This window comes from Coregonus clupeaformis, chromosome 16 (assembly GCF_020615455.1).
Source record: "Coregonus clupeaformis isolate EN_2021a chromosome 16, ASM2061545v1, whole genome shotgun sequence".
Lineage (NCBI taxonomy): Eukaryota > Metazoa > Chordata > Actinopteri > Salmoniformes > Salmonidae > Coregonus > Coregonus clupeaformis.
The window spans coordinates 15,745,309-15,756,643 of record NC_059207.1 but is presented as its reverse complement, the minus strand read 5'-3'; the positions used below and the strand labels follow the sequence as shown (position 1 = coordinate 15,756,643).

The window sequence follows — 11,335 nt, the reverse complement described above, 5'->3', positions numbered from 1 at the left end:
CATCAAGAGTTCCTAAAAAGTAATTTCATAATTATGTTTCTAAGGCTGAGCCCGCATACTTACTATTCACTTCTGTTTGGTAGAATGGCAGGGTCAAGTGTCTTTTACAATCTCTGATTGCTTTCTAGCCTCCTTCAGAATGATAATGACTTATCATAGAACAGTGATCCTAATGAGCAAATATTGTCATAGAACTTCAATTTGCAGACCAATTAAAAAGAAGGGGGCAATTCTCTATCTGAATTCATTTGTTTAATGGATTTGCAGAAGGTTAGGTAGAATTGAAAAATATTTATGTACATAATTACACATTTACACTTTTACAAATATACACTACCAGTCAAAAGTTTGGACACACCTACTCATTCAAGGGTTTGTCTTTATTTTTACTATTACTTACATTGTAGAATAATAGTGAAGACATCAGAACTATGAAATAACACATATGGAATCATGTAGTAACCAAAAAAGTATTAAACAAATCAAAATATATTTTATATTTGAGATTCTTCAAATAGCCACCCTTTGCCTTGATGACAGCTTTGCACGCTCTTTCCATTCTATCAACCAGCTTCATGAGGTAGTCACCTGGAATGCATTTCAAATAACAGGTGTGCCTTCTTAAAAGTTAATTTGTGGAATGTCTTTCCTTCTTAATGCGTTTGAACCAATCAGTTTGAACCAATCAGTGTTGTGACAAGGTAGGGGGGGTATACAGAAGATAGCCCTATTTGGTAAAAGACCAAGTCAATATTATGGCAAGAACAGCTCAAATAAGCAAAGAAAAACGACAGTCCATCATTACTTTAAGCCATGAAGGTCAGTCAATACGGAAAATGTCAAGAACTTTTTCCGTATTTTTAAGTTTCTTCAAGTGCAGTCGCAAAAACCATCAAGCGCTATGATGAAACTGGCTCTCATGAGGACCGCCACAGGAATGGAAGACCCAGAGTTGCCTCTGTTGCAGAGGATAAGTTCCTTAGAGTTATCAGCCTCAGAAGTTGCAGCCCAAATAAATGCATCACAGAGTTCAAGTCACAGACACATCTCAACATCAACTGTTCAGAAGGGACTGTGTGAATCAGGCCTTCATGGTAGAATTGCTGCAAATAACCACTACTAAAGGACACCAATAATAAGAAGAGACCTGCTTGGGCCAAGAAACATGAGCAATGGACATTAGACCGGTGGAAATATGTCCTTTGGTCTGGAGTCCAAATTGGAGATTTTTGGTTCCAACCGCCGAGTCTTTGTGAGACGCGGTATGGGTGAGCGGATGATCTCAGCATGTGTAGTTCCCACCGTAAAGCATGGAGGAGGAGGTGTTATGGTGTGGGGGTGCTTCGCTGTGACACTGTTTGTAATTTCCTTAGACAGACAGTGGCAGTCGCAGGTTTAGAACTACTGAATATATTTAAGCACCATAGATCAAAGTGGGACGAAACCCAAACGCTGTTGTGCTCAAAATATATATGTATAAACAAAAAGGCAAAGGGCGAACCCAAAGTGCAAAATGTAAAGTACTCAGGAAATAGTAGGCGAGATACCTCTCAGGAAAACAAGTAAAATGTACAATGACCGACAAAGACAAATGGCAGAGGGAGTATATATACAGTTATAGAGTGGGGATTGGAACCAGGTGTGTGTAATGATGACAAGACAAGTCCGGGATTGATGAGTGAAGGGCGCTTGCCAACAGTAAGTTCGGCAGCAGCTAGAAGGCCGGCGATGCCTGAGCTGGACAGGAGGGGGAGCCAAAGTGAAGGCTGGTGTGACACGGACGGCAGAGTGAAGGAAAAGCAGCCAACAAGTGCTCAGCATATGTGGGAAGTCCTTCAAGACTGTTAGAAAAGCATTCCAGGTGAAGCTGGTTGAGAGAATGCCAAGAGTGTGCAAAGCTGTCATCAAGGCAAAGGGTGGCTATTTGAATAATCTCAAATATAACATATATTTTGATTTGTTTAACACTGTTTTGGTTACTACATGATTCCATATGTGTTATTTCATAGTTTTGATGTCTTCACTATTACTCTACAATGTAAAAAATAGTAAAAATAAAGAAAAACCCTTGAATGAGTACGTGTGTCCAAACCTTTGACTGGTACTGTATATATACACATTTAGATTTCCAAAGGGTCTCTTTCTACCTCAGTAAGCAATGACCATCACCATCTCATTCATGGTGAAGTATGAAGATCTGAAGACAACATCATAGGATGGAAATTGTTTAACAATAAATTATCACACTCATTCGAAGTCACTCCAGGTTGCCAGAGAATCTGCCTATGCTTTCTGTGCAACAGCTGTGGTTTGATTAACCATGCTTGTGTGATCAGCTTCACTTAAGCGGGCTAACAGTCTTGTGGCACACAGGAGAGGGTTCAATGCCCAGTCTGTAACTTCTGCCTGTTCTGTTGTGACTGTTGTGTTCAGTGTCTGTGTGAATGGACTTATTACATATTTTGTTGTTTAGAGCTGAGGTAACCTAAGATGGAGTTTCCTGTCCATAGGCTGGCTCCCACCAGGCCAAACCAGACCTGGGCAGGGGCCCAGGCAGAGGTGGTCAGCTGAGAGTGGACCAGGAACACAAGCAGCACCAAGCTGCCCTGAGAAACCAAGAGAAACACTGATCAATGCAGTCACCTTTCACATAAATCAGTCAGTGACATCAATGGCAGACTTGTGTGATAATTCCAGTTAAGCGTGTGGGTCTCAAGTCAGAATAGGGAGACGGCAATGACGGACAGGAGCCTGGCCTGTAGGCCTTCATCGTGTGGAACTGCCACCTAGTCACAGCCTTGCCTGACATGAACTTATGAACTTCTTGTGTAGGTGGGGAGGGGAGTGTATGATGGGGTGTTATTCTCAATTGATTCTATGTATTTACGTATTTATATGGAAGTAGCAGAACACTCTATTGTCAAAGTAAAAAAAAGAGAAAGAGATTGCTGAAATATCACATACCACTGCTCGGCTTATGAACACTGACGCCTTTTCCTTGTGTTGGAAATTCTGTGTTGTAAAAGAGACAAAACTGTCGCCCACCATCATGGCTCCAAAGGCTCTAGTGAGGTGAAGATGGAGGATGTCCTCAGAACCTGTAACAGGCTGAAAGAGTGAAGCAAACGTTTATTCAAGAAACATACTTCACCTCTTGTAACAACACATTCTCAACCTGGAAGCCTATAGGCTGCTGACTTTCTTTGTCGTCCCGCATCTCCGCAATGTGAAACCTAGCTTCATAATATTTTTATGGTACTAAGAGCCTACCTGGAATCCTAGGAGCCAATCGGGGAAGGCTAGCCAGAGGAGGCCAAAGACGAAGGTGGCAAAAAAGTCCATCTGAAGGAAGAACTTCTGAGAGTCACTGAAGATCATGCGCAAGTCCACTGTGCTCTGCAGCTGGCTATGGTCCAAAAAGAAGAGGACAACACTGCTCACTATGAAGAAAGAGCACACGACCATGTCCACTGCAGGCCGCTAGAAGGATAAAAAAATGACTATCAGTGAAAACAATCGCAATCCTACAATTCAATATCTAATCATTAAATCATTAAAACATTCAATAAAAACTGATTTATGCATTCTTAAAACCTGAGATACAGATATAACCTAATCCAGGGTTTCTTATTAAACTATGGGTCGGGACCCAAAGTGGGCCCTTGGCATGTGAGAGGTGGGTTGCGAGTTACAAGAATACATCTATAATACACACTATTTCTTCTTAAATTGGGTTGTTGGAGGACTATTTGGGTCATGGTACGGTCAATTTCTTATTTTGGTCTCGAGCTCAAAAAGTTTAAGAACACCTGGCTTAACCTATTCATAGTTATACGGAGCTGCTGAGAATAATAATCTAATACCAACTTGAAATAACATTTGTAGTAGCAAGTAGCCTATGATAAAAGTATTCCCAAGCTTTCAATACTGTATCAACCAAATAATAGTGGGTGACTTACTTCGTTAGTATGTACTCTCTGAGAATTGATTCCGTAGCAGCTATCCAGTAGAAGTGCCAGAAATGCCTGTAAATAGACAATTACTCAATAAATCAATCAATCTACGGCGGACAATCCCCCTGTTTCTTGGCCACCAATCGCTTTTGAGGACTTAAGTGTAGCAGAAGATGACCTCTTTGAACAAAATAATGCCTGCTAAACTTGCTGCAATTTGTTTTTTATCTTAGCAGAGTGATAAAATAATGTTTTGTATCAATCAATCTCTCTTTCGGATGGGACGTTAAACGGGTGACCTGACTCTCTGTGGTCACTAAAGATCCCATGGCACTTATCGTAAGAGTAGGGGTGTTAACCCCGGTGTCCTGGCTAAATTCCCAATCTGGCCCTCATACCATCATGGCCACCTAATTTGTATTTGTATTTATTATGAATCCCCATTATCTTCCTGGGGTCCCACAAAATTAAGGCAGTTATACAATTTTTTAAACATTAAAATCAATTCACAACAGATTTCACAACATATTAAGTGTGTGCCCTCAGGCCCCTACTCTACTACCACATATCTACAACACAATATTGTGTGTTTGTATGCATGTGTCTGTGCCTATGTTTGTGTTGCTAATCATCCCCAGCTTCCAATTGGCTCATTCATCCCCCTTCCTCTCCCCTGTAACTATTCCCCAGGTCGTTGCTGTAAATGAGAATGTGTTCCCAGTCAATTTACCTGGTAAAATAAGGGTAAAAAATTAATAAAAAATTAATAAATTAATGAACTACTCACAATCAGCCTGGATGTTGAATGTGCAGACAGTGAAAGTGGATTGCTGTTGCATTTGAAGAGTAGGAACTTTATGTTGCTTGCAAGCCATATACACACTAGTGACCTTGTTAGCTCAAACTGTTCACTGTCAACAGGTTGACTCTCCTCCTAAGAAATAGAAAATAAATGTACAGATTAAAGTCACAATCCTGAATTCAAGCAAGAAAATGGCAGCCTCACCACTTGCTTTGCTATTAAGATGAAGGATGGGTCTGAAGAAATGTAAACAATGTCAAATTCAGATGATGGATGCCAGGAGGACTGACATGATAGTTTTTAAATATGTTTTATCGCCATACATTGTTGGTTTACAAAGACTCACAAATGCCGCATTCATGTACTAGTCGGAACTAGGACTCTTGGAAATGTTCGACTTGCTAACTGGTTGTTGATATACGTGCCGCGTTCAAACATACTGTATTTGCAAGTAGGAAATGTCCGTTTCCTAGTTCCGACTAGCACGTGAAGGCGGCAATAGACCTAAAACAACTGTATTGGGTTACTGATGTGATAAGAGAAAAGCTTCTTCAAGAATCAATAGACAAGAAACAGTGGGCTATAATTTGAAATGACCATGAACAGAAGGGAAAATAACACTTTCAAAATGCATATGTCAAAAGACAAAAACTAGGCCTATTGATTTCTTATTCATGCATTAACATTTTACATTTGTCCTAACTCCTACCAAATACGATTTCATTTTAGCATTATAAATTCAGTTTGTATCAAAAGTCATGTAAACATAGCCTACCTGATGACTGAAAATGTTCTTCGAAATTATCCGATATCCTGTACACAGAACAAGCCCTAAAGCAATTTCTGCAGAGATAATTTGACTATCCATTGCACTTTTTCTTTTCGGATACATCTTCACATGCGACGTGAGCGACTGCCAACTTTCCGGACTTCTGGAGATAGATAGCTACTACAGCTATATGTAATAGCCATTGAAGGCTATGTAACAACAGCCTTACACAAGCTCCTTACGAAACTCACTGGTGGGCTATGTCGATGGCGGGGAATGAGGGATTTCCTCTACTGGGGACAATCCCCCTGTTTCTGGTCGACCAATCCCTTTTGAGGACTCGAGTGTAGGCTACTTGCGTATTTATATAAGTCATGACTTTAGTGTAACCCAATGAACGAACCAGAAGATGACCTCTTTGAACGAAATGATGCCTGCTGAACTTGCTGCAATTAAATAAAAAAAATCTTAGCAGAGTGATAAGATAAGATTTTATATATATTTCCAAGCATGTTAGCCATAGGCTTTATTAAGAAATAATTCCAGAACAATTAGGGTAACCCCCCACTTTGATGACCAGCAATTATTTATCCACCAGTAACACCACTAAAGTAATATGCATTGTAACAATTCAAACGTAGCATATACTCTTGTGGTCCTCTGTAGCTCAATTGGTAGAGCATGGCGCTTGTAACGCCAGGGTAGTTTGTTCGATCCCCGGGACCACCCATACGTAAAAATGGATGAAAGCGTCTGCTAAATGGCATATTATGTTATTACTCTTCTTAGTCACTTGGTTAATCATTAGAATGGGGTGTGTGAATAAGACATGCACATTGCACAGGTATACTAGGGCTAGGCCTATAATTTAGAATGTTTACCTCTGTCCTGTCTAACTTTACAGTGTTACATAGTGTAGAATACTGCACAATCCTCTTAATTCCACTGCACACTGATTATCACATGCTTTGCCATTTGTGTTCTGTGACGTAACAGGATTACAATTGCCTGAGCTACAGTCATTCATTGAGGAAATCTGTGAGGGGAAAGAGGAAACGTGGCCTACTAACATTTATTTATTAATTTTTATTTTATTTCACCTTTATTTAACCAGGTAAGCCAGTTGAGAACAAGTTCTCATTTACAACTGCGGCCTGGCCAAGATAAAGCAAAGCAGTTCGATAAAAACAACAAACACAGAGTTACATATGGAATAAACAAAACGTACAGTCAATGACACAATAGAACATCTATATACAGTGTGTGCAAATTTAGTAAGTTATGGAGGTAAGGCAATAAATAGGCCATAGTGCAAAATAATTACAATTTAGTATTAACACTGGAGTGATAGATGTGCAGAAGATGATGTGCAAATAGAGATACTGGGGTGCAAATGAGCAAAATAAATAACAATGTAAATAACATTATGGGGATGAGGTAGTTGGGTGGGCTAATTACAGATGGGCTGTGTACAGGTGCAGTGATCGGTAATCTGCTCTGACAGCTGATGCTTAAAGATAGTGAGGGAGATGTAAAAAATGGGAGATAAGTGTTTCCAGCTTCAGAGATTTCTGCAATTCGTTCCAGTCATTTGCAGCAGAGAACTGGAAGGAATGGCGGCCAAAGGAGGTGTTGGCTTTGGGGATGACCAGTGAGATATACATAAGCAGAATGTGTGTATAGAGTTGGCTTCTGAGTTCCTTCCCGAGTTGGCTTCTGAGTGGAATCAATTCTATTTTTGTTATGACACATTTTATATGTGTGACAAAGTTCTGGCCTGGGAGGTCTGGAGTAAAGACTGGAAAAGATCCATGAACCGAAGTGTTGAAACAAGCAAATATGGAAATGGTGGTCATCTGTGCATATAGTACAACATCTCAATCTATTGCCTTTATTGAATATATATTTTTTATATTGTTACTGCACTGTTTGAGAGGAGAGCTCACAAGTAATTATGTCATTGTACCGTATACACCCTGCTGTATTCTGTGCATATGACAACTAAAAATTTGAATTTATATGTTCAAAGCAACAGCAGGGGGTGCAGTACTGAGCTCTTATTGGCTCTGTTGCTAGAGCTTGAATTAAGACGAGCATTGCCCATAGAGATGGACAGAGGGCACACTTGCAGCAAAGCCTTTTTCAGCATTCAGGTTATATATAGAACCCAAAATGTTTCTATTGCATGCTTCATATCTGACACCCCTAAAGGTTCTATATAGACTTTTTCTTGAAAAAAGGGTTAATTAGGGTTCTATATAGAACCTTTAGAGGTGCCATATATTAAGCAATCGATAGAGTCCTTTTAAAACCTTTTCCTGTAAGAGTGTAGGTAGGAGGTGTGCCCTCTTTCCAACTCTATGACCACTAGTAGTTCAGGTCTCAGGTGATAGAAATGAACAAACGAGGCCAGGTTAGAAATGGGAGACTATGACAGTCCGCCCTCTGAAAAAAACTATGAACACACAATAGATAACAATAAAATAACGATACATTTTTTATTAATTTTTTATTTGATAGAATACTTTCATTGAGATGGACGGACTCACCCAGAGAGCAAGTGATGATGATGATGATGGCTACATGAATCTGCCAGGTGGCCCAAAAACTCCACAGGATACAGTTCTCTCTACAATTCTTGATAGTCATCCTGCTTCAATGGTCACACCAAGCATTCAGGGCTCCCGAGTGGCGCAGCGGTCTTAGGCACTGCATCTCAGTGCTTTGAGGTGTCACTACAGACCCCCTGGTTCGATTCCAGGCTGTATCACAACTGGCCGTGATTGGGAGTCCCATAGGGTGGCGCACAATTGGCCCAGGTTTGGCTGGTGTAGGCTGTCATTGTAAATAATAATTTGTTCTTAACTGACTTGCCTGGTAAAATAAAAAAATAATGTTGCTTCTCAAGGGGAAAATCCCCAGACGTAGGCTGTTTGATAATTTTTTCTTCATTGAATAGTTTAGTTTATTAAAGGCCCAGTGCAGTCAAAACGTGATTTTCCTGTATTTTATATATATTTCCACACTACGAAGTTGAAATAATACTGTCAAATTGTGAAAATGATGATAATGGCCTTTTACTGTAAGATCTGTTTGAAAAGACCACCTGAAATGTCAGCCCATTTTGGTGGGATGGAGTTTTGGCCTGCCTATGACGTCCAGTAACAGACCAATAAAAATAGAGTTCCAAACCTCTATGCCAATAACAGCCAGTGTTCCGTTTTCCCCTCCCCATTCCCAGACAGTCCTAGCAAAATTCTTGCTTGAGAAATTGCTCTTTGCTAAGAAGCTATTTTTTCTTTCTTTTTGACCATTTTAATTGAAAACAATCACAGTAAGGTACTTAATTGTTGCCCAGATATTATTTGATATTGAGATAAAAACGCCTGCATTGGACCTTTGTAAATTCTTATTAAAGGCAGTACCTGTGTACTTCTAACTATACATTTTTGTCCCTTAAAGCAAGACTCAGTAAGTGTCAGTTATGTCATTTTGTTTACATTTGATTTCACACAAGAAAATGTGATATTTTATTTTTGACTTACTGATGACTCAAAACCCACATCTGATCTGAACCCTGTAGTTGATGTTTTATTGGTTCATCAGCCAGTGGTCAAGTGATGAGGATAATTTCCTGAATTAATTTCAAAAGACAAGGAAGCAATTATTATAAGATATCATTTGTAGATGTTATTTTAGCATACATGTCCCGATCGTTGAGAGACGGGTCAGACCAAGGTGCAGCGTGGTATGCGAACATTACATTTACATTACATTTTAGTCATTTAGCAGACGCTCTTATCCAGAGCGACTTACAGGAGCAATTAGGGTTAAGTGCCTTGCTCAAGGGCACATTAACGTCATTTAGCAGACGCTCTTAGCCAGAGCGACTCACAAATTGGTGCGTTCACCCTATAGCCAGTGGGATAACCACTTTACAACATGAACATGTTTATTAAACTGGATAAACACGTACAAAACAACAAAAGGCAACGAAACGTGATGTCGGAAGGCTATACACAAACAAGCCAAACACACCGAAACACAAACAAGATCCCACAACCCAGGCAGGAAAACTGGCTGCCTAATATGATCCCCAATCAGAGACAACGAGCGACAGCTGCCTCTGATTGGGAATCATACCCGGCCAAACATAGAAATATAACAACTAGACTCTAAACATAGATATACAACAACATAGAACTAAACATGCACACCCTGACCAAACTAACTAGAGTTCTAGAGGTCAGGGCGTGACAGTACCCCCCAGCCCCAAAAGGTGCGGACTCCGGCCGTACAAACCTGACTTAACAGGGGAGGGTCTGGGTGGGCTTCCAGCCTTGGTGGCGGCTCCAGCTCCGGGCGTGACGTCTTCTCCCTTACTGCCTCCGCGTTGCACCCCTGGACCGGTCTGGACCTCAACGCGGAGCTTCCCCTCTCAGTCCTCCCACGATGCACCGATCCCTGTCTGGACCCTGGTGTGGGAGACCCTGAACCTGGAGAGGGGCTGATTTCTGGACCCGGAGTGGAGCCGCTGACCGGAGCTGAACCGGATCCCGGTGGAGCGGACTGCTCTAGCTCCGGAGTGGAGCTGCTGACCGGAACGGGCACCGGTGGAGTGGACTGCTCTGGCTCCGGAGTGGAGCCGCTGACCGGAGCTGGACTGAGCACCGGTGGAGCGGAAAGCTCTGGCTCTGGAGTGGAGCCGCTGACCGGAGCTGGACTGGGCACTGGTGGAGCGCACTACTCTGACTCCGGAGTGGAGTCGCTGACCTGAGCTGGACTGGGCACCGGTATGCTCTGACTCCGGAGTGGAGTCGCTGACCTGAGCTGGACCAGGCACCGGTGGAACGGGCACGGGCCGTGCCGGACTGGGAACACGCACCACTGGCTTGGTGCGAGGAGCAGGCACGGGCCGGGCCGGACTGGGAACACGCACCACTGGCTTGGTGCGAGGAGCAGGCACGGATCTTACCGGACTAGGAGCACGCACCACTGGCTTGGTGCGAGGAGCAGGCACAGATCTTACCGGACTAGGAGCACGCACCACTGGCTTGGTGCGAGAAGCAGGCACGAGGCTACCCGGACTGGGAACCAGCGCTGGAGGTCTACGACTGTACCAGTCCTTTACTCTCCGCGCCCAATCCTCCTCCCGTGAGGACTCCCCCGGGAGCCCCCACGAGTTAGGGAACAGAAACTCATCGTCATCCTCCGACTCCTCAACGTAAAGCTGTTCCCATTCCTGTTCCCATGGTCGTAGGGACTCCAACTGGAACCCCACCGGGTGCAGTGGTCGGGGCTCTTCTCTCTCGATCCCCGACCACCCCTTTAGCCCCCCAAAAAATTATCTTGGGGCTGCCTCTCGGCCTTCCTCCTCGGCCGGCGCCGGCGGTGTCCCTCTCTAACCCGGGCTTCCTCCGTCTGTTCCCAAGGACGGCGATCCATCCCAGCCTGGATCTCCTCCCATGTCCAAGATCCCTTACCATCCAGGATCTCCTCCCATGTCCAGGATGTCTGCTCCTGGCCACGCTGCTTGGTCCTCGTTTGGTGGGATCTTTTGTCACGATCGTTGAGAGACGGGTCAGACCAAGGTGCAGCGTGGTATGCGAACATGTTTATTAAACTGGATAAACACGTACAAAACAACAAACGGCAACGAAACATGACGTCAGAAGGCTATACACAAACAAGCCAAACACACCAAAACACAAACAAGATCCCACAACCCAGGCAGAGTCTGTAAGACATTTCTATCTGTTCATGGTTGTTCCACGCCTTTCTCTCTCCTTTGCATGGCAGGAGGCGGATCAC

General features: G+C 42.8%; 1 protein-coding gene across 1 annotated transcript; it reads right to left on the bottom strand.

Moving 5' to 3' along the window:
- Positions 1–2,251: 2,251 nt before the first annotated feature.
- LOC121584059 lies at positions 2,252–5,784 on the bottom strand. Its single transcript, XM_041899887.1, has 6 exons — positions 5,531–5,784; positions 4,741–4,887; positions 3,960–4,025; positions 3,271–3,480; positions 2,965–3,108; positions 2,252–2,606 (listed from the first exon to the last, which is right to left on the bottom strand). Exons 1-6 carry the CDS (start codon positions 5,645–5,647, stop codon positions 2,454–2,456), a joined length of 837 nt encoding a protein of 278 aa, XP_041755821.1. The 5' UTR covers positions 5,648–5,784; the 3' UTR covers positions 2,252–2,453.
- Positions 5,785–11,335: the final 5,551 nt, after the last annotated feature.

What these genes read in the sequence shown, in the direction of transcription:
- LOC121584059 (XM_041899887.1), bottom strand. Translation starts at nt 5,647, where the DNA reads ATGTATCCGAAAAGAAAAAGTGCAATGGATAGTCAAATTATCTCTGCA. An exon ending in AGAACATTTTCAGTCATCAG is followed by an intron (nt 4,888 to 5,530) that starts GTAGGCTATGTT and finishes TCTATTTCTTAG; the next exon opens with GAGGAGAGTCAACCTGTTGA. An exon ending in TGTTCATAAGCCGAGCAGTG is followed by an intron (nt 2,607 to 2,964) that starts GTATGTGATATT and finishes TTGGTTTCTCAG; the next exon opens with GGCAGCTTGGTGCTGCTTGT.